The 24,737-nt window shown below is 44.2% G+C and overlaps 1 protein-coding gene across 1 annotated transcript in view; it reads right to left on the bottom strand.

Annotated features, from left to right (window-relative positions):
- SNX22 (sorting nexin 22) overlaps positions 1-24,186 on the bottom strand; it is a 121,628-nt gene extending 97,442 nt beyond the window's left edge. The window contains exon 1 of the mRNA XM_063926342.1: positions 23,878-24,186. Within this exon, the coding sequence (XP_063782412.1) occupies positions 23,878-23,940 (63 nt within the window). The 5' untranslated portion in view covers positions 23,941-24,186. The remainder of the gene's footprint in view (positions 1-23,877) is intronic.
- Positions 24,187-24,737: the final 551 nt, after the last annotated feature.

Below are 24,737 nucleotides of genomic sequence, written 5' to 3'. Positions count from 1 at the left end.
TGATTGGAAACAATTTAGGCATAATATCAAAGTCGTCTGGGTTTATATTCTACCTAGTATCCTTCCTGAGTCTCTAAGTAGTAAAACCTGCACATGATGTCTAGCTACCTGTTATATATCGATATATGCCTAGTACATAATTATGAGTAAACCTACATCGGCCAATTATTTTGTTATAATGGACCAAACTAAACTTAAATATAAAAGATAATTACTATAAGACATACATATTCAACGCAAAATGGTTTCTGGTACCAAAACCAATTAAAATTTAAAGGTATAATGATTTTGAGGTTCTCTCTGAATTGCTCTCAGGACCATATATAGATAAATATGTCAATGTTGAAAATGAACAAAATTTAAACAACCATACAGTTGATATTAATGTAAAATAATGCATGAAAGATAAATAAATAATACATATATAATAAAATATATATATATTAATAAATAAATAATAAATAATAGAAAAATATATATAAATAAATAATAAATAGTGAATGAAAATTGATACATAAGAATAAAAATTTATTTTTAATATGATGAAAAAATAAGAATTTACTTACCGATAATTCTATTTCTCGGAGTCCGTAGTGGATGCTGGGGTTCCTGAAAGGACCAGGGGGAATAGCGGCTCCGCAGGAGACAGGGCACAAAAAGTAAAGCTTTTCCAGATCAGGTGGTGTGCACTGGCTCCTCCCCCTATGACCCTCCTCCAGACTCCAGTTAGGTACTGTGCCCGGACGAGCGTACACAATAAGGGAGGATTTTGAATCCCTGGTAAGACTCATACCAGCCACACCAATCACACTGTACAACCTGTGATCTGAACCCAGTTAACAGTATGATAACAGAGGAGCCTCTGAAAGATGGCTCACTACAACAGTAACCCGAATTAGTTAGCAATAACTATGTACAAGTATTGCAGATAATCCGCACTTGGGATGGGCGCCCAGCATCCACTACGGACTCCGAGAAATAGAATTATCGGTAAGTAAATTCTTATTTTCTCTATCGTCCTAGTGGATGCTGGGGTTCCTGAAAGGACCATGGGGATTATACCAAAGCTCCCAAAACGGGCGGGAGAGTGCGGATGACTCTGCAGCACCGAATGAGAGAATTCCATGTCCTCTTTTGCCAGGGTATCATATTTGTAGAAATTTACAAACGTGTTCTCCCCCGACTACGTAGTTGCTCGGCAGAGTTGTAATGCCGAGACCCCTCGGGCAGCCGCCCAAGATGAGCCCACCTTCCTTGTGGAATGGGCCTTAACCGATTTAGGCTGTGGCATGCCTGCCACAGAATGTGCAAGTTGAACTGTGCTAAAAATCCAACGAGCAATCGACTGCTTAGAAGCAGGAGCACCCAGCTTGTTGGGTACATACAGGATAAACAGCAAGTCAGATTTCCTGACTCCAGCCGACCTGGAAACTATATTTTCAGGGCCCTGACAACATCCAGCAACTTGGAGTCCTCCAAGTCCCTAGTAACCGCAGGTACCACAATAAGCTGGTTCAGGTGAAACGCTGACACCACCTTCAGGAGAAACTGGGGACGAGTCCGCAGCTTTGCTCTGTCCGAATGGACAATCAGATCTGGCTTTGTGAGACACAGCCGCCAATTCTGACACTCACCTGGCCGAGGCCAGGACCAACAACATGGTCACTTACCATGTGAGATATAACAAATCCACAGATTTGAGTTGTTTAAACCAATGTGATTTTAGGAATCCCAAAACTACATTGAGATCGCCCAGTGTCACTGGAGACATCGAAGGGGGTTGTAGTACTCCCTTAACAAACTTCTGGACTTCAGTAACTGAAGCCACTTTCTTTCTGGAAGAAAATCGACAGGCCGAAATTTTGAACCTTAATGGACCCCAATTTTAGGCCCATAGACACTCCTGTTTGCAGGAAATGTAGGAATTAACCTAGTTGAAATTCTTCCGTGGAGCCTTCCTGGCCTCACACTATGGAACATATATTTTCACCTAAGCGGTGATAATGTTGTGCGGTCACCTCCTTCCTGGCTCTGACCATGGTAGGGATGACCTCTTCCGGAATGCCTTTTTCCCTTAGGATCCGGCGTTCCCCCGCCCTGGCGTCAACGCAGCTGCGGTAAGTCTTGGAACAGACATGATTCTTGCTGAATCAAGATCCTTCCTAGTATCTCTTGAAGTTCCGGGTACCAAGTCCTTCTTGGCCAAACCGGAGCCACGAGTATAGTTCTTACTCCTCTTCTTCCTATCATTTTCCATACACTGGGTATGAAAAACAGAGGAGGGAACACATACACCGACTGGTACACCCACGGTGTTACCAGAGCGTCCCAGCTATTGCCTGAGGGTCTCTAGACCTGGCGCTTCATGTGGGACGCCAGCATAACCACCTTTGGTCTTTCCCAATGGTTTACAATCATGTGGAAACTTCCAGATGAAGTTCCCACTTTTCCGGGTGGAATTCATTCATGCTGAGGAAATCTTCCCAGTCGTCCACTCCCGGAATGAACACTGCTGACAGTGTTATCACATGATCTTTCGCCCAGCGAAGAATCCTTGCAGTCATTGCCCTCCTGCTTCTTGTGCCGCCCCGTCTGCTTACGTGGGCGACTGCCATGATGATGTCCTACTGGATCAGCACCGGTTGACTTTGAAGCAGAGGTCTTCCTAGGCTCAGAGCAGTGTAACTTGCCCTTAGCTCCAGTATATTCATGTGGAGAGAAATCTCCAGACTTGACCACACCTCCTTGGAAATTTCTTCCCTGTGTGACTGCTCCCCAGCCCCTCAGGCTGGCATCTGTGGTCACCAGAACACAGTCCTGAAAGCTGAATGTGCTGCCCTCTAGAAGATGAGCACTCTGCAGCCCCCACAGAAAAAACACCCTTGTCCTTGGAGACAGGGTTATACGCTGATGCATCTGAAGATGCGATCCGGACCATTCGTCCAGCAAATCTCCCTGAAAATGTTTTGCGTGAGATCTGCCGAATGGAATCGCTTCGTAAGAAGCCACCATTTTTCCCAGGCCTCCTGTGCATTAATGCACTGATACTTGGCCTGGTTTTAGGAGGTTTCTGACTAGGTCGGATAACTCCCTGGCTTTCCCCTCCAGGAGAAATACCTTTTTCTGGACTATGCCCAGAATCATTCCTAGGAACAGCAGACGTATCATCGGAAAAACAGCTGCGATTTTTGGAATATTTAGAATCCACTCGTGCTATCGTAGAACTACTTTAGATAGTTCTTTTCCGACCTCCAACTGTTCTCTGGAACTTGCCCCTTTCAGGATATCGTCCAAGTAAGGGATAATTAAGATGCCCTTTTCTTTGAAGAGAATCATCTTTTCGGCCATTACCTTGGTAAAGGCCCGGGGTGCCGTGGATAATTCAACGGCAACTTTTGAAACTGATATTGACAGTTCAGTATCACGAACCCGATGTACCCTTGTTGAGAAGGGCAAATTTGGACATGGAGGTAATCCTTGATGTCCAGGGACACCATATAGTCCCCTTCTTTCCGGTTCGCTATCACTGCTCTGAGTGACTCCATCTTGATTTGAACCTTTATGTAAGTGTTCAAAGATTTCAGATTTAGACTATGTCTCACCAAGCCGTCTGGCTTCAGTACCACAATATAGTGTGGAAGACTAATACCCTTTTCCTTGTTGTAGGAGGGGTACTTTGATTATCACCTGCTGGAAATACAGCTTGTGAATTTTTCCCAATACTGCCTCCCTGTTGGAGGGAGCCGTTGGTAACGCAGACTTCAGGAACCTGCGAGGAAAAGATGTCTCGACTCTCCAATCTGTACCCCTGGGATAATACTATTACGATCCAGGGGTCAACTTGCGAGTGATCCCACTGCGCGTCGAGACTCTTGAGACTACACCCCCACCTAACCTGAGTCCGCTTACACGGCCCCAGCGTCATGCTGGGGACTTGGCAGACGCGGTGGAGGGCTTCCTTTCCTGGGAAGGGGCTGTCTGCTGCAGTCTACTTCCCTTTCCTCTATGTCTGGGCAGATATGACTGGCCTTTTGCCCGCTTGCCCTCATGGGAACGGAAAGATTGAGGCTGAAAAGACGGTGTCTGTTTCTGCTGAGATGTAACTTGGGGTAAAAAGGTTGGATTTCCAGCTGTTGCCGAGACCCCCAGGTCCGTTGGACCGACCCCAAATAACTCTTTCCCTTTATACGGCCATACTTCCATGTGTCGTATGGGATATGTATCACCTGACCACTGTCGTGTCCATGACATCTTCTGGGAGATATGGACCACGCACTTATTTTGATGCCAGAGTGCACATATCCCTCTGTGCATCTCGCATACATAAATATATAATGCATCCCATTAAATGCTCTATATCAATCAGATATTTTCAGTCAGGGAAACCGACCAAGCCAACCCAGCACTGCATCTCCAGGCTGATGGCGATCGCTGGTCGCAGTATAACCACCTTATGTGTGTATATACTTTTTAGGATATTTTTCCAGCTGCCTATCAGCTGGCTCCTTGAGGGCGGCCGTATCTGGAGACGGTAACGCCACTTGATAAGCGTGTGAGCGCCTTATTCACCCTAAGGGGTGTTTCCCAATGCGCCTTAACTTCTGGCGGGAAAGGGTATAACGCCAATATTTGCTATCGGGGTAAACCCACGCATCATCACACACTTCATTTTATTTTATCTGATTCAGGAAAAACTACAGGTAGTTTTTTCACTCCCACATAATACCCTTTTTTGTGGTACTTGTAGTATCAGAAATATGTAACACCTCCTTCATTGCCCTTAACGTGTGGCCCTAATAAGGAATACGTTTGTTTATTCACCGTCGACACTGGATTCAGTGTCGGTGTCTGTGTCTGTGTCGACCGACTGAGGTAAATGGGCGTTTTTAAAGCCCCTGACGGTGTTTCTGAGACGCCTGGACCGGTACTAATTGTTTGTCGGCCGTCTCATGTCGTCAACCGACCTTGCAGCGTGTTGACATTCTCACGTAATTCCCTAAATAAGCCATCCATACCGGTGTCGACTCCCTAGAGAGTGACATCACCATCATAGGCAATTTGCTCCGCCTCCTCCAACATCGTCCTCATACATGTCGACACACACGTACCGACACACAGCACACACACACCGGGAATGCTCTGACAGAGGACAGGACCCCACTAGCCCTTTGGAGAGACAGAGGGAGAGTTTGCCAGCACACACCAAAAAAACGCTATAATTACATAGGGACAACCTTATATAAGTGTTTCTCCCTTATAGCATCTTTAATATATTTATATCGCCAATTTAGTGCCCCCCCTCTCTGTTTAAACCCTGTTTCTGTAGTGCAGTGCAGGGGAGAGCCTGGGAGCCTTCTCTCCAGCCTTTCTGTGAGAGAAAATGGCGCTGTGTGCTGAGGAGATAGGCCCCGCCCCTTTTTCGGCGGGCTCGTCTCCCGCTATTTATTATATTTAGGCAGGGGTTAAATATCTCCATATAGCCTCTGGGGGCTATATGTGAGGTATTTTTAGCCTTATATAGGTTTACATTTGCCTCCCAGGGCGCCCCCCCCCAGCGCCCTGCACCCTCAGTGACTGCCGTGTGAAGTGTGCTGAGAGGAAAATGGCGCACAGCTGCAGTGCTGTGCGCTACCTTTAGAAGACTGCAGGAGTCTTCAGCCGCCGATTCTGGACCTCTTCTTGCTTCAGCATCTGCGAGGGGGCCGGCGGCGCGGCTCCGGTGACTATCCAGGCTGTACCTGTGATCGTCCCTCTGGAGCTTCATGTCCAGTAGCCAAGAAGCCAATCCATCCTGCACGCAGGTGAGTTCACTTCTTCTCCCCTCTGTCCCTCGTTGCAGTGATCCTGTTGCCAGCAGGAATCACTGTAAAATAAAAAACCTAAGCTAAACTTCTCTAAGCAGCTCTTTATGAGAGCCACCTAGAATTGCACCCTTCTCGGCCGGGCACAAAAATCTAACTGGAGTCTGGAGGAGGGTCATAGGGGGAGGAGCCAGTGCACACCACCTGATCTGGAAAAGCTTTACTTTTTGTGCCCTGTCTCCTGCGGAGCCGCTATTCCCCCTGGTCCTTTCAGGAACCCCAGCATCCACTAGGACGATAGAGAAATAGAGTGGAAGATGGATCTAAGTAAATAACTCTTTTAGGCTACCTATACTGTAATTCTTCGATGGAACAAGCTAATCTAATAAGATTATCATATGAATGTGCATAATTTAATCCATTTATTTGGATTAAGCAAGGTAGATCTCTAAACTGTTAAAACTAGCAGGTGGCCTATAGATTTAGTCTAAACATGAATAATCTAGAGCTTCATTAAGACCATTTGGATAGAGAGAATCTAATTTAAAAATCCATGATGATTCTCCCAGACAAAGTTTATGAAATCTGTCACCTCCCCTTTTTGTGCTGGCAAATTGTTCTAGCCCAACAATAGAGAGGGATGATGGATCACCATTATGTGCTCTTGAAAAATGCCGGGATACACTATGAGTTTGAAGTTTTTTAATGATGTTTAACCTGTGTTCTCTGAATCTAGTTTTAATTGATCTGGTTGTTCTTCCCACGTATTGGAGGGAGCATGAGCATTGTAATAGGTATACGCAATATTCTGAGTCACAATTGATAAATTGTTTTATCTGAAAAGTGGTGCCATTAATTTGGGAGGTTACACAAGATACTTTGTTCCTCATATGTTTACATGTTAGGCATACCTTTTTGTTGCATCGGAAATTCCCTATCGGTTTCTTTGGTAACCAAATAGGGTTTGTATCTAAAATTGTAGGTTTAAGGTAGCTAGGAGCCAACATTTCTTTTAAATTGGTATTTCTTTTAAATATAATAAGTGGTTTGTCTGATAAGCTTTGGTTTAGAACTGGATCTTGTTTAACTATCTCAAAATTACTTTGAATTATCTTTTTTATACTCTTGGACTTATTATTAAATTTGGAAATGAATTTAACGGTGTCTAGTGTAGAGAAACTGTTCGGTTTACTTTTAGATTCGCTTTTTACTTTGTTAAGGTTCTGAGGCTTATCTTCTTTAGCAATAATAATTTTCAAAAGTGAATTAGCATAAATCTGTGAATCCTCTAAGAGTTGAGGAGGATAACCTCTTTCTCCGAACTGTTTCAAAAGATCTTTAACTTGAGAGAGAAATGCTGTATCCTCAGAGCAGTTGCGTCTAAGTTTCATGATTTGATTTTTTGGAATATTTATTATCCAAGGTTTATAATGACTGCTTGAATAATGAAGGTAATTACCTGTACCCACCGGTTTAATATAATTGGTAGATATAATTTTATCATTAGAAACAGAAAACGTGATATCAAGAAAGTTAGTGGTAAAAAAATCAAAATTAAAAGTGAATTGTAAATTATAAGAGTTATCATTCAGAAAATTCACAAAATTAAGTGCTTGTTGGTGACCCCCATTCCAAATAATAAATAAATCGTCTATGTAACGGCCATAGAGAACCAGGTTCTCTCTATATGGGCCGCTCCAGATGTACTCCTCTTTGAAACGGCCCATATAGAGGTTAAACATCATTAAAAAACTTCAAACTCATAGTGTATCCCGGCATTTTTCAAGAGCACATAATGGTGATCCATCATCCCTCTCTATTGTTGGGCTAGAACAATTTGCCAGCACAAAAAGGGGAGGTGACAGATTTCGTAAACTTTGTCTGGGAGAATCATCATGGATTTTTAAATTAGATTCTCTCTATCCAAATGGTCTTAATGAAGCTCTAGATTATTCATGTTTAGACTAAATCTATAGGCCACCTGCTAGTTTTAACAGTTTAGAGATCTACCTTGCTTAATCCAAATAAATGGATTAAATTATGCACATTCATATGATAATCTTATTAGATTAGCTTGTTCCATCGAAGAATTACAGTATAGGTAGCCTAAAAGAGTTATTTACTTAGATCCATCTTCCACTCTATTTTTCATCATATTAAAAATAAATTTTTATTCTTATGTATCAATTTTCATTCACTATTTATTATTTATTTATATATATTTTTCTATTATTTATTATTTATTTATTATTTATTTATTAATATATATATATTTTATTATATATGTATTATTTATTTATCTTTCATGCATTATTTTACATTAATATCAACTGTATGGTTGTTTAAATTTTGTTAATTTTCAACATTGACATATTTATCTATATATGGTCCTGAGAGCAATTCAGAGAGAACCTCAAAATCATTATACCTTTAAATTTTAATTGGTTTTGGTACCAGAAACCATTTTGCGTTGAATATGTATGTCTTATAGTAATTATCTTTTATATTTAAGTTTAGTTTGGTCCATTATAACAAAATAATTGGCCGATGTAGGTTTACTCATAATTATGTACTAGGCATATATCGATATATAACAGGTAGCTAGACATCATGTGCAGGTTTTACTACTTAGAGACTCAGGAAGGATACTAGGTAGAATATAAACCCAGACGACTTTGATATTATGCCTAAATTGTTTCCAATCAAATTATTAAGCTCCCATCTTATCATATTATAAACATTTGACTCAGTACACATTTGGTATATTTTATAAAGACTGCAGTATATTTATATTAGTTTATATTATCTCATATGGCTTTTGTTACTGTGTTTATTTTAGATATTAATTAACAATATTTTAGCAATTAAAACACAACTGATTGAAATGAAAGTTATTAGACAGGTATATATTCGTGACTAGGAGGAGGGGAGATATCTGTCTTGAGGAAGTCTCCGTTGCTAGGAGACGAAACGCGTTGACGCCCACTTTCTGTTACATCATTCATTTCATTTGGTGATACCTGCTGTGTGGACACAGCGCGCAGCCCGCAGTCTGCAGCCCAGCTTATATGCGACAGCCCTGGTCGTAGCTCACTGCCGCACGTTGGACTCTTGGATTCTCCAGTGCCGCACGGCTTTAGAGACACTGGCCGGCCCGTAGCTTGCAGCTCAATTCATCCGTGACAGCCGCACGGCTTCAGAGAACTGGTCGGCCCGCAGCCAGCAGCTCAACCCATCCGTGACAGCCGCACGTTGGATTCTTCACTGCCGCACGGCTTCAGAGACACTGGTCGGGTGAGTTCTATGTGACCCTCGCTGTGGGGCCTAACACCCGTTTCCAGTAGTTTCAATCACGGCGGCTTTAACTATATGAATGCTGCTTCTTATCTAAGCCAAGTAACACCTGTTCGAGAAATATCACAATCATCTCCACGTGCATTTAATTCATTCAAAAGGACCCTGTTTGCACACTAATGCAGGAATCAGCACGGGAGCTTTAAATATAGTTTGTAACATTCTCCGCAAAGTGATATCTCTTTCTGAGACTGTGGAACTATTAATTACTACTGCGAGAATCTTTAATCCCAATTAATACACTGGGACGCCAGTGTCTGTGATTTTCGGATTTCTTATTATCACCATTTGAAAATGTTATTTTAACAAATTTATTGTATGCTGTATGTTTATATCTAGACAGTACATGTGAGTAAATTGTCAAAAAAATTTTTACATTTATCTCTACAAACTGCCACATTCTTTGTTTCAATAGACAATATATAAAGTTGCTTTTTATTATGTTCCAAGTGTACTGAGTCAATCTTCTGTGTCAGACTTCACATTTCTTTTAGATACATTGTTTCAAGCGCAGAGTTTATCTCTCCCTTTTTTACCAGCTTTTAATTGTTACAACTTGGCAAGTTGTTTATACTCAGCTGCAGAAACAATTATTGTATAAGTAACTGAATTAGTATAGCGCCGGGTCATCACAATCGTTTATCGATTTGTGATTTTTTTCTTCTTCACAGATGAAAGCAGGTTCTCACTAAGCCCATGTGACAGACGTGACAGAGTCTGGAGACGCCAAGGAGAATGTTCTGCTGCCTGCAACATCCTCCAGCATGACCGGTTTGGCAGTGGGTTAGTAATGGTGTGGGGAGGCATTTCTTTGAGGGGCCGCACAGCCCTCTATGTGCTCGCCAGAGGTAGCCTGACTGCCATTAGGTACCGAGATGAGATCCTCAGACCCCTTGTGAGACCATATGCTGGTGCGGTTGGCCCTGGGTTCCTCCTAATGCAAGACAATGCTAGACCTCATGTGGCTGGAGTGTGTCAGCAGTTCCTGCAAGACGAAGGCATTGATGCTATGGACTGGCCCGCCCGTTCCCCAGACCTGAATCCAATTGAGCACATCTGGGACATCATGTCTCGCTCCATCCACCAACGCCACGTTGGACCACAGGCTGTCCAGGAGTTGGCGGATGCTTTAGTCCAGGTCTGGGAGGAGATCCCTCAGGAGACCATCCGCCACCTCATCAGGAGCATGCCCAGGCATTGTAGGGAGGTCATACAGGCACATGGAGTCCACACACACTACTGAGCCTCATTTTGACTTGTTTTAAGGACATTACATCAAAGTTGAATCAGCCTGTAGTGTTTTTCCACTTTAATTTTGAGTGTGACTCCAAATCCAGACCTCCATGGGTTAATAAATTTGATTTCCATTGATAATTTTTGTGTGATATTGTTGTCAGCACATTCAACTATGTAAAGAACAAAGTATTTAATAAGAATATTTCATTCATTCAGATCTAGGATGTGTTATTTTAGTGTTCCCTTTATTTTTTTGAGCAGTGTATATGTATATATATATATATATATATATATAATAGAGAGAGAGAGAGAGAGAGAGAGAGAGAGAGAGAGAGAGATTTAGTTGGGGGAGAGAATAAAATTAGGATCACAGACATTTTCAAGATGGCCATCGCCGCATGTGTGCTGTCCCAGTCGCACTGCAGAGTCCCAGGGGAGCACAGTAAACTAGCCAGTCATTCGCCGCCAATCCACGGCAGAAGCAGGGGTCCAGTAGAGCGGGGACATCTAACTGAGGACACCGCTAGCCACTTCACGTCACGCTGGGTCTCTCCGTGTGGTCCGGGATACCCGCAGACGAGGCGCACTGTGCTGCAGATCCCGGCCTAAGGTGGAGGGGAAGGCCGCAGCCCACAGGAATGAGTTTTTACACTCCTCGGCTCCGCTGCTCAGTCCCCTCCGGCCTCCTCAATATCGGGTGAGCAGTAGAGTGAGCTTAGCGGGGAGAATATGTCTGCTTTAGCTGTTTATGGGTAGCCCTTGTAGGAGCGCAGCCTTCAGACGCCAAACTACACCCCTAAAATAGCTTTTACAGAGGCTGTGGGCCGGTGGAAATTTGAGCATGGGCTGCAATTGGACCCCGGGCCGGACTTTGGACATGCTTGGTGTAAGCAATCTGCATTGCTCCACCGCATCAGCTGCTTTCTATTTAGTTGCCACTGAAAGGAAAGGAATGCAGCTCAGACAGAAGTTTAAAAATTTATCATTGAGCCCTATGATGACCAAATGTGTATTTCATACAATACAGCTTCCAGCAGAGAGATGGTTTGTCAAAAAAGCATAGATAGAACATACACTGTAAACTGCATCTGTGCCATATTCCGGGTATTATGGTGTGTAAAACATTGCTTACTCTTGCTTGCACATCTAACGGCATGAGGAAAAATATGCAATGTTTTATTATAGTAACATTCTGTTTAGGAGTGTCACCTTGCTTCAGAACCATGTGGCCAAGTGTGTTCTCACAAATTAGGAAGTAGAAGAATGTCATTAAACATTGGCAGTATTAGTGTGTTACATTTGAATACTAGAAGTGTAATCCAGACCGTTTGGCCGTGACAAAAAAAAAACAAAGTGACAATTTTTTTAATTATTTGTTTTGGTTCTTTGGGTTTTTTTTAATCACAGAGAACCTTCCTCAAACTTAATATTTCCAAAACAGAATTAATTATATTTCCACCGCCCAATAGTAGTTACCAACCTGATATCTTTATCACTGTTGAGAACTCAGCAATCATCCCTACCCCACAAGCTCGCTGCCTAGGTGTCATTCTTGACTCTGAACTGTCCTTTGTTCCCCACATTCAATCTGTCTCAAGATCATGTTACATACATCTAAGAAACATATCCAAAATACGACCATATCTTAAACAAGACACAGCAAAAACTCTAATCCATGCTCTCATTATCTCCCGCATTGATTATTGTAATAGTCTCCTGACCGGTCTTCCCAAACATAGGCTCTCACCACTACAGTCCATTTTGAATGCAGCTGCGAGGCTAATCTTCCTCGCTAGACGTTCATCGTCTGCAGATCCGCTCTGTCAGTCCCTCCATTGGTTACCAGTATTCTACCGTATTAAATATAAAATACTTTTACTGACATACAATGCTATTAACCAAACTCCACCAACATACATCTCTTCACTCATCTCAAAATATCTCCCTACCCGACCTCTTCGCTCTGCACAAGATCTGCATCTCTCATCCACACGCATTACTTGTTCACATTCAAAATTACAGAACTATATCCGCGCTTCACTCACTCTGTGGAATGACCTCCCACGCACAATAAGACTCCAAACCTTTAAACGTTCCCTGAAAACTCACCTCTTCAGACAAGCCTATCAAATTCCAGACCCACCCACATAACCTTCAATGCTTCCTTATTCAATTACATCCTCTCTGTACAGTACACATAATATATCTTGTCTTTCTTTACTCTCACACCCTCCTGCCGAACCTAGCAATCTGGTGGACCATTATGCAATAGGTAGCATCTATCCTTGTGTAAATGCCTATTACCATATAGATTGTAAGTTGCGAGCAGGACCTTCCTACCTCTATGTCTGTCTGTTTTTACCCAGTTTTGTTCTATTACTGATGTTCTAATTGTAAAGCGCAACGGAATATGCTGCGCTATATAAGAAACTGTTAATAAATAAATAAAATATTTGTCCACAAGCTTCAGAATCTCCTTGATGTACTTGGCTGCCTCCAGTCCACTGAACCAGTTGTTGACTAAAAGCTTCAACTCGTCATCACTTCCACAATGTTATCTGCCCAGGAACTCTTTAAGCTTAGTGAAACGGTGGAAATCACTTGGAACAAGGTCTGGCCTACAGGGTAGATGATGGATGGACCTACCACCCAAAACTGTGCCCAGTGACTGGTGTCACGGCTAGGGTTTCCAGATCATCCCTTTAATCCTGGAGACCTGTGATTTACACAGGTTTTGTGGCTGATTAAAACCAGGAGGAATGCAGGCTTGAATTTAATCAGCCACAGAACCTGTGATTTACACAGGTTTTGTGGCTGATTAAAACCAGGAGGAATGCAGGCTTGAATTTAATCAGCCACAGAACCTGTATTATTCATAGGTCTCCAGGATTAAAGGGATGAGGTGGCAACCCTAGTTCACAGCTGATCTTGGTCATGCCCGTTTGTTCCTTCATTATTAGACATTGCACACCACTTTCTCACATCACCATACACATGCTTTAATGGACGATAAATTTTCTCAGGTCTCACTTTCTGTACATTCAAGAATTGAATAACACTCCTTACTTAACAGTTGTATCATCAAGTTCTTTTTAACAACGCACAACATTGCCATGGAGTGTCTAAGAATCTCACTGAGGCTGTGCAACATAATAATGAAGTCATAACGCTGCACTCACTGGTACAGAGTTGGAAACACTGGTGAGAAGAATACAGAGGATGTGCACTATTAGTAACTGGCCATCACTCTCCAGCATAATGAGGACTTCATGAGTGAGTGTATGCTGACTTACAGGGGATGTGTGTAAACTTTATGACCCATCTTTCAGACGGAACAGTAGACGCTCACTTCTGTGCAGCGTCTAGGTTCTGCTTTCACAACCTCCTTGAAATGCTTTTTCAAAAGTAACTACATTAAATTATGTAAGATACATAAATACCTTCAGTGAGTCTAGGAAATGAACTATGAAAAATAAAAAATGTGAATGTAAATTATTATTATGGTTATTCCACTTCAACTGTTTATAGTTTGGGATGTTACTGTACACAGGTAATGTACGACTGTAGTGCAGTAGTTACGGAGGGCTGGATTTATTTTTACTTTGTTACAGTAAATGGAAATGTAAAATTGTAGGCTTTCATTTATTCCCAGCTTGTGACAGACCCATACGTGAACACAAAGCAGCCAAATACCACTGAGAACCCACACCAAAGTAGTGGCATTAATAATAAATTAAACCGATTGAATCTCAGTCATTGATCATTTTTTTCCTGTGCCCAAAGGTGTCCTGGCAAATACGGTTAATTACTAATGCTCTGTGTGACAGCTTTCCCATTGGGATCCATAGTAGCCTGAACTGTGACTGTAAGGTACAGTATGTGGCAAGTCTCTAATTTCCCATCTCTTTGTTTTACAATGTTCAATCTCATGGGAGCAACAGCCACAGACATCAAAGTAGGGTCAGACATGTCATGTGCTGGCTGGCATGAGGTCATCAGATGACCTTTCCTGGCTCTGATGGTGGTGTGAACTCAGCATATACACCAATATCTTATTTTCTGTTAAACCTTGTTTTTTGCCATTGTAAATGAATAGGTGGTGAACATCTCCAACAGCAGTGTTATGGCAAATGTCTCTTCTCCCCTATAGAACATGAGGAGAGCTGCACCCGTTATACCACATGGGGCACAGTCCTCAGTCCTCTCCTTATGATTTTCCATAGAAAGTGTATATAGTTGGATCTGCATTTAGCATGTAATCATTTCCTGTTTTGCAGCCACACTAATACATGGGTTATAAAGGCCTATTGCTATAACACAATAGAACAAAAGGAACAGTGCCCTGCCCATCTCCCTTTGTATTAACCAGCCCCTCAGAAGCAAGCCTGGGGTGGATAATGCCATGTTGACAACTGGGGCTGGTCAGTGTGCGGTTTTTGCTTTTAACAGAAGAACCCAACTTTACTAATCATAAGCATTCCCACTGCCAAAAAGTTTAACTGCAGAAATAAGTAGGACATGAGTCGGCGACTATCACCTCTGACACATGCCTTTGTGAAGAACAGAGGTTTCACAATGCATTATGAAATGCAAAAGCAAACATGAAGAATTATTTTAAAACAAATCATATACTGAATAACTCCCTTAGGGATGTAGTTAATATCCCGGCAGTCGTCATCCTGACAGAAAGTAATGAGGTTAGGGTAGGCTGTGGGGGGTGGGGGGAGACGGGTAGGGTTTGGCTGTGAGGGGGGTGGGTTAAAATTAGGCTGCAGGAGTCGTGGGTTAGGTTAAGGGTAAAAATACTAAAATACTCCCCGGGATCCATCAGGATTTTGAATGCCAGTATGCATTGTGACTGCTGGAATATCCATACCATCCCCTCCCATGTAATGTATCTCATTCTTTACCCTCTATTTCACTTCTTCCACTATTTCAATGATCTTACTTCAGAAGAACTCTTTAATTCCATACGTACTTACAATGCATTTATTACTGCAGAACTGGAAGAAAATACAGTAATAAGTTTGCTACAAATGAAAGTAAACTGTCAGCATTAACTAAGGTCTCTTATACCCAATTTGTTGTAATATAAACCTTACCTTGTTTCCCAGAGACAGCTGGTGTACTAGGAAAAGTACCAGACAAATATTTTGATTCAATATACAAGAGAACAGTATTGATTCTAAAGGTTCTCATAACAATGGCATGGCTCTGCTGAGCCAAAGCGTATTCTGTATACACACATGCAAAACCAGTAAATGAAACACAAAATATGTAATGCGAGGATCCAATTCACGGCTCTGAAATAAATAAATAAATATACTGTAAAACTTCTACTCAGCTGCATTGCGGCACCATGATGCTCGGCCTGACTTCTGTGCTACAACAACATGAAGGCTTCCGTGACTGAGCCAGACAAGGCTGGGGTTCCATGTGGTGACACATTCACTACACCCTGAGAGCAATAAAATGCTACCCGTGGCTAATAACGCTTCTGCTCACCATGGGCGGGATGTACTAATGTACATCGCCGCCCTGCGCCACGATGCTGATCGCATATGTACTAACATATGCGATCAGCATTGCAGAGGACAGCTCTTCCGATAAGAGCTGTCCTCCGCGATGCGCAGCGGCAGCCTGACTTCCGGGATTCGGCCCCAGGAGTCAGTCTGCGCATGCGCGGGGTGACGGGGGCGGCCACAGGGCATGCTGGGAGGGATCCGATCGGATCCCTCACACAGCGCCGCGGAGAGAAGCCCATAGGCTTCTATGGACGTACGCCCCCGCCGCGGCGCTGTCCTGCCGGCCGGGGGTTAGTACATCAGGAAAATGCGGTAAACAGGGAGTTTACCGCATTTTCCGCTTAGTACATCCCGCCCCATATCACTGTTGGATTTTTTATTTTGCAATCCAATCATGACAAGCAAGGGCAAATAACTAGGCATGATAATTATGCAATGTATTTTTCGGTTGCTACCGTGTCTGTACACCCTTTTCCTGCCCCAGTCCTACCTCTCCAGCAGGGCCGGTTCTTGCCCTTTTGGCGCCCCGAGCGGGGAATAGGGGTGTGGCTTCATACAGGGGGCGTGGTCAGTCACGCCCCCTGTACAGTAGAGTAGCGCTGCTAAAAAAACATTTTAAAAAATGAATACTTACTATCCCCGCACCCGACCGCTGCAGACCTCCGCCGCCGCCGCTCCTCTCCTCGGATCTGGCATAGACAGACACTAGAGGTCAATTATGACCCCTAGCGTCTGTGTCAGTCCCACAATGCTGTGCGGTGCGCGATGACGTCATCGCGCACCGCACAGCAAAGGCCCTCTCCATGAAGGGAAACTAGACTCATAGCGTCTGGTAGTGTCTAGTTTTCCTTCGTGGAGAGGACCTTTCCCATAAGCCCCTGGGTCCATGTCACAAATGATTTGGAATAGTACCCTGTGGCGACCGAATCGAAGCGAGACACAGAGCCCGAAGTGTGGCAAGTGAAGCGAGCCCATGAGGGTCCAATGGTGCATAGAAAAAAACAAGATAACCTCAAACGAACTGAGAAAACATTTAGGTGCTGTAAAGGCGGAAGTTATCTTCTGCCCTCTCGTTATGTCACTTCCTGGTCCTGATCACGAAGAGAAAATATACACAACTGTACAGACACCGGCCGAGTACATTAAGGGCATTTTCGCATCATTTTGAATGGAGGCACTCCTAGCTAGTTGCTTATGTGGATTCTGCTCTGAAGCAGATGGTGCTTTCTTGATTGATCAAATCTATATTAAATAATATATGCAAATTTGCAGTTTAACCATTATGATTGTAAATGATCTTATGTTTTCACTATCTCCCTGATTAGTTAACATACATGATTAAGTAAATAGTGATTAGTATATAGTAGGTATTCTCAGGGCCGGCAACAGAAATCTTGGGGCCCGACACAGTGATATCTCTGTGGGCCCCCTCAGATTTTATATATAGAGAGAGAGAGAGAGAGTGTTATTTATATATCTTAAAGTGCAACGGAATTTGCTACACTATATAAGAAACTATTAAACAGATATAAATATGTATATCTCTCCTTCATCCCTCTCACACACCACAGTCTGTCTCTCCCCAATGACTCCATGCTGCTTTCTCAGTTCCCTCACTTCATCCCAAATCCCCTCACCAATCCACTCACCTGCACTGCACTCCCCAGTATCCAGATTTGAACAATGCAAAGCAGGTGCCATGTGGACTTCACACCCCAACAGAAAAGGATTGCACAGGGCAGGGGAATCCTGGCCAGCGGATATGCTGCCACAGTGCTGGACCCGGAAGAGCGTGTGCACAGTCACTGTGTGTGAGAGGCTCCTGTCACTCTGAGTCTGCGCCCACACCGCCTATAGCTGGCTTCCCTATTTGGACAATCCCTGCTGTACACTAAGTGGCATATTCTTGGGGCCCCTCTTATCCTTGGGGCCCAGTACAGGTGTCCCCTTTGACCCCCCCTGTCGCCGGCCCTGGGTATTCTAAAGCAATCTAGGAGGTGGTGGCTGGAATTCAGAAAGTCGGCCAGTCCGCCCGTCAGTCTCTGCTCCATGGACATGTCACCTCACCATTGCTTTGTCCCTCCTCACCCCATGCTCAGTTCTGCCTCTTACCATAACCCCCCCCCCCCCCCCCCCTAAATCCATCCTGCCTACCGCCCTGTCTCTCCCTTGGACCATCCTGAGCTGGCATGAATGGCCTGAGCTGCATTCACAGCCACAAAGCACTCTGAGAAAGTCACATGAGGCCATATGTACTAAGCTTTGAAAAGTGATAACTGGTATTTTATCACTCTCCAATTTATCACTTTTCAAGGCTGAGTACATATCTCCAATATTTACGACAAAACACATCACTCAGGGACACCCCAGGCATCATTGTGTGTACAACCTTAGTGGTTGAATACAAAAGCGCTTCACAGACCCTGAAGGCCTTTATTAACTACACTGGTCTTAGGCGAGACCAGGACTCCATGAGGTATACCTTCTGGCTCACTGTTAAAGGGACACTCGTTCCGGGATCATAGTTTCCATAATTAATGGAAAGACATCACTGCGTTGGATTTCACTAGCAGGCACTGCTCCAAGACCACCCAGGGTTCCTAGGCTGATAACTAACTGACAGCGTGTATAACCTCTCTGCTACAGCCATTAATATTTTAACTCGTACTAGTAGCAGACACAACTCGAAGACCACCAGCCACCAGGAGTTACAACAGTCTATTAACTGTTTACAGAGGTATTTTTTTTATCATTTGGTCCATGATTTATTAGCTATCAGAATTTTTATGCCACAGCCATTAACTCTATTAACCCATACTAACAAACAAATGTACTGAGATTAATAGCATGTTGGTTGTTGTAAAACTTTAGATGGTGTTAGCCACTCTACCCTATAGGCTTCATATCACAGAATTTACCGTATGAGCTCTCCCTGGTGACTCGTACATTCATGGGGCGGGATGTACTAAGCAGAAAATGTGGTAAATCCCCTGTTTACCGCATTTTCCTGATGTATTAACCCCCGTCCGGCAGGTCAGCGCCGCGGCGGGGTTTGCCAGCTTTAGCTGGCGATAGTCCATAGAAGCCTATGGGCTTCTCTCTGCGGCGCTGTGTGAGGGATCCCTCCCAGCATGCCCTGTGGCCGCCCCCGTCACCCCGCGCATGCGCAGACTGACACCTGGGGCCAAATCCCGGAAGTCAGGCTGCCGCTGTGCATCGCGGAGGACAGCTCTTATCGGAAGAGCTGTCCTCCGCAATGCTGATCGCATATGTTAGTACATATGCGATCAGCATCGTGGCGCAGGGCGGCAATGGGCGGCGATGTACATTAGTACATCCCGCCCATGGATTGAAGACCAGGAGTCCCACAGCAAAAAGTAAAGTGATCACATCAGCCATCACTTTAAACATCTCAGGGATGGTCTCCCATTGGAGTCCCTGTTTCTGGATGTGTTTCTTAATACATCCAGGCGGTACACCTCCCCTAAACTAACCTTTTTATTATATTTCTGCCATACAATATTACTGTGCATCTTCGTCATATCTGCATATTTTATCTATAGTTAAAATCAATGGCAGATTTTACCTATGGACTTCAACCCCCAGAGTAAATCTGCCACCTCTGCACAGTCTCAGTGAGCCAGATGCAATCAGCGACTGCACTGGCTTCACTGTGACTGGTAGTGACTTCCAATTGGAAGTTCGATCTTTCAGTCACAGACACTACATGCAGCCCCAGGGGGAGGTGTTTTCTCCCTCTGGGACTGCGAGATAAGGCTGCGATTAGCCGAGAGCGTACTTCCAGTAGGAAGTCACTCTCTACCTTTCATGTAGCCCAACCCAGCTTCTATGAGCTGCAGCCAATGCAGTCCATAGAAGCTAATGATTTGCGCATGAGCAGTCTGGCTGCTGAATGTGCACATGTAATAGTCCCATCACCTATCAGATTCACTGCGCATGTGCTGAGACCCAGCTGACAGGGGCTGACTGTCTCCTCCTCTCAGGGCAGCTCCTCTCAGGGCAGGCACGGGTAGCGGTAGCCCCCTACCACAGCCTGCTAGGAACTGCCGCTGGTTAAAGTGAACCCCTGTACCAACTTTTTGTCTTCCACAATCTCCTAATATTTGTCTCTGACTCACCAGAAGTTAAATTAACATGTTTATATTCTGTCAGCTACACATCTAACTTGTACACATATTTGTATTTCAAAACTCATCCTAGTGCTGCATTTAAGATACAGACCCTTCTTCATTTTTGGCCATGCCCCCTAACCACGCCCCCTGCGAACCTGAAAATAAAAAGGTGGTTACCCTAGATATATCTGGCACACATGCTACTGGTGCAGAGCTGTATGCGCTTTGCGATTTATCCAACTTTGCCTACTGGCACAGCAGTAAACCCTATACATGGTTATCCCTGCTCATGTGGACAACCTGTACACAGATATGGTTATTTGGATTGCTATGTATGTGATCAGTTTTAGTGGCCAGTGTTTTAATGATTATGTGCTTCTGATCTTACAGCACTAGCCATCCGTGGGCTCACCCGGCCAGACCACATGCTAAAGCAGAGAAACCTTTTGTGTAAAGCCAAATTGTGAGATCCAGATGTTCAGTGACTTGAGGGGGTTTTTTTTCAATGCCAGACAGACAATACTTATCTGCCATCCTCAAAAATTATCTCACCAATTTACAGCAGGTTTTCTCAATAGCAATCGTGGCCAATCATGTTGCTTAATCAAATTATTTTTCAATCTTACTGGTAAAGGTGACCATCCAATACTCAGACTTGTCTGAACTGCAGATCGCATCAGATTTCTCTTGAACTTACCCGGTAGCGTCCTGGGAATCGGATCGGACCCTGGCTTTAATTTTCACTACATTCACTTCAGATATATCTGATGCGATCTATCATGTGCCAGATTGCATCAGATATATCTGATGCACACATGCTACATGTGATTGATCTGGTGCTGATGCTGCTGCCGCCGCATCCTGTGGTGGGTGGGAGTGGCCAGGGAGATGCCAGTCAAGTGATGCTTCAGATGAATCTGATCAGATACATCTGAAGTAAAAACCCACTCCGGTGTGCACCTGATTTCTACAGATTCAGATAAATAGTTGGGGCAGCCACAAAGATCTGTAGTTCAGACATATTTGACACAGGACTGCGCTTCGGATTGGAAGAGCCATCCGATGTGACACTTTTCTTCAGATTTTTCGGTCAGCCGAAAAGTGCCCAAATCGGACTAGTGGATGGGGGCCTTAATATTTCTGCTCCTTATCACTTGTAATTTATGGATGATTGACACCTCTACCCCAGGCATTCCCAACCTCTGTCCTCAGGTTTTAGTGATATCCTGGTTTCAGCATAGATGGTTAAATTGAAATAACTGAGGTACTAATGAGTACCCCTTTCAACCCGCACAAATAACCCGGTGTCGACCCGGCATACTGCCGGTTCGACATGGGTCAGCGTGCGGTGTGAAAGCGCCATCGCTGAAATCCCGGGTCGCCTGACCCGGCAATTCAACCCAGGAATAAAGCAGTGTTATAACCGGGTTGAATATCGGGTCAATGGCAGCATAAACGGGCTCCCGGGTCGATGCGAGAGGCGGCGCGAAGATGAGCTCATCTCCCAGTGCCGCCTCCGCCCCTGCTGCCGGCTCCACCCCCTGCTGCTATGGCAACCCGCCTGGCATATTGCCGGGTCGGGGAAGCCTGCAGCAGCGTCCAATGCCCAAATAACCCGGTATCGACCCGGCAAGACGCGGGTTAGCATGCGGTGTGAAAGCACCATAGCTGAAATCCCGGGTCGCCTTACACCGGCAATTCAACCCGGGAATAAAGCAGTGTTATTCCCCGGTTGAATAAAGGGTCAATGGCAGCGTAAATGGGCTCACGGGTCGATGCGACCCAGGACCCGTTACCTACAACTGGGAGAGGCGGCGCGGAGATGAGCTCATCTCCCAGCACCGCCCCCGCTGACGGCCCCGCCCCCCACCGCTATGGCAACCCGCCCAGCATATTTCCGGGTCGGAGAAGCCAGCGGTAGCGTCCAATGCGTGACCACCCGGGAAGAACCCGTTTCCAATTCCAAGGTGGGATCCAGCATTGGCAGTGTGAAAGGGGATATTGCCGGGTCAACCCGGGTCAAGGTGCAGTGTGAAAGCGCCACTTTTAAAAATTCCCATCGAGTAACCCAGCATTTCAATCCAGGAATAAAGCAGGGTTATATACGGGTCCAACCCGGATCGATGTGCAGTGTTTAAGGCCTTACCTGGGTCGTTCAACCTGGGACTCCAGAAAAAGGCGCTGATTGGATGTTCCTGTGTCTCCTTTTGTTATCTCATCTTTGTGAGCCCCAAAAAGTCAATTTAAAATGACATCCATAGTGTTTACAGGGCTGACCCGGGTTGAGTGTGAAAGGGGCCAACCCGGAAATAACCTTGGTTGAAAGTGCAGTGTGAAAAGGTCTGACCCAGGTTCAAAATATTGGCTTGGTCCTGGATTTACGATGTGAAAGAGGTATTAGTGTACCTTGAGGACCAAGCTTCAGAATGCCTGCCTTACCCATTTCTTCAATATGGTTTAACATAAATTGGCAAGCTTCCTCACCTTTTTACCTACCCAAGCCCAAAGGGGGGAATACATTGTGCATGTGAATGTAATAGAACAAGTAAGGTTTGAGCCCAAAAAGTGTCTTGTTAATTTAATTATTTAATTGCTGTTTTTGTTCTTAGCATGGTAGCTCTAAATGAATATATAATAGACAACTGGCACTTGTCTATTATTAGATATTATAAAGACATGTACCATTTATTTATAAGTGACTAGATTAACTCAGATTCTGCTTCAGTTCATGTTTTATTTGTTCATAAGACCACACTGTCCACATTGCTGGGGTCTACTATCTGTAAATATAGCATATTTCTTTCCATAAAAATAGAAAAATATGTTATAATAAATAATATTTAGATTTAAACAGTAGCACTTCATGTGGCCATACTGTGACATGCGTATCTGAATAAAGCACACTACAGAATTCCGGAAACTAAAATTCATTCTACTATGTAGTAATGTAAATGTTTATGCTGGATATCACTAGGAATCATTGATTAATAAAAACATAAAACACGATTTCTTTCTTGAAACATTACTGCAGTGTGAGTTATAATAAAATAAAACATGGAATACCAACTAGATTGTCCAGCACTGTTCTTTACTACCTTTCTGCTTGGATAGCAGTGACACTGTGTAATGTGTGCTGTACAATTAATAGAAATATTGTGTAAACAAAAAAGAAAGAAATCAAGGTAATCCATATAGCAATGTACTAGTATACACTGCCATGAAGCAGATCAGAGTTCAATACAGAATTCAGAGGAACTGACCCCAACAAAAATTGCACAAACAAACGTTGTTCAAAGTCTCTGTACAGTCTAGACACACACAGCTAGTTACCCTGTCACAGCAATAAGCCAGCCTAGCATTCACTTGTTTATGTATCTCTAAGGCAAGATGTCATGTACAGTATGTAAGTAGCTGCTACTGGAACTCACACACTGCATTTGTGTAACTGCTAGCAAACCAGTATTGGGGAAATGCACTGGCCATACACAATAAATAAATAAATAAAAAAATAAAAAAATAAATAATAATAATCATAATCATCATCATAATAAATATCTCGTATACAAAATCTCACATTTCACACCAGAAAACATTATTATTAGTTAAAGTAACACTAATACAGCACTTTGCATTTTTCTCTCCCCTATGTTGGGCTAGCCTGCCCTTTGTACTAAAGGGTCCAGACAGAGCAAACACAAGCCAATCGGTCACCTGATCGCCTCCAGATATTACTAGCCTGTGACATACAACTGTAGCGAGCAGGATAGGAGTATAACATAACCTGTAGTCATACAATGCAGGTCCCAGCAGCAGCAGCCTGCCACTCACCGTGTGGGTCTTGTCTGCCTGTACCACCTGGTGCCCCACAGAAGGGATGTACACCTCGATCATCGTCAGTGCCGGGAGCCGTGCCCCGATGATGGGCAGAAGCGACACAAGTGTGTGTGCACAGCACAGGTTCTCGCCTCTCTCCCCAGGTGCTGGCGCTGACAGCGTGTGCCCACACACAACACTGCCCGGGGTCAGTAACACAGGTCCGGCTACAAGACATTAGATGTGCTCATCATGTCACCCCACCCCCACCCTCTCTCCCAGCTACCACTGTGCCCTCTTCTGCTGATAGAAACTTTTAGTAACCCTACACTGCTCTCCCAGGGCCAGCACCTCCCCACCAGCAGTGTCCCCTCCCCGGCTGCTTTGCTTCATTCATGTGCAGCGCTGCGTGCAAGCTGCCGCCCTCCCTCCTCCGCTGCACCCAGCAGCAGCAGCACCCGGGAGCCGCACTATACACATGGCCACTGCGGGCTTACACGGGGCTGAGCGGCTAGTTCTCAGCTCTTTCCATGAGTAACGGTGCGTGCTCCCTGCTGTGCCGAGGAATACACTTTGTCCTAATGCAGGTTCAATAATTAAAGCTGCCCCCATATAGATGCTCGGAGTTATGGAAGACTTTGAAAGATACAAGTTAGATGGTACACCCTGCTCCTCTTACTTCTTCTTGGCCTGTTTCACATTGGCAAAGGGAAGATTGCGCCCCTCACCTTGATGGGAAATCCAGGCACAAGCACTGTCGGTATTGTGAGGGTTCAGGATGTAGGGGGAGTAATTGTGACCATCAGTCCTGACCGTCGGTCACATAACTACATCCCACAAGCACAAATGGGAAAGTTGCAAAAGCATTTGGGAAC

This window comes from Pseudophryne corroboree, chromosome 6, assembly GCF_028390025.1.
Source record: "Pseudophryne corroboree isolate aPseCor3 chromosome 6, aPseCor3.hap2, whole genome shotgun sequence".
Taxonomy (NCBI): domain Eukaryota; kingdom Metazoa; phylum Chordata; class Amphibia; order Anura; family Myobatrachidae; genus Pseudophryne; species Pseudophryne corroboree.
The sequence above is the reverse complement of the archived record's forward strand: the minus strand, read 5'-3'. Positions and strand labels throughout refer to the sequence as shown.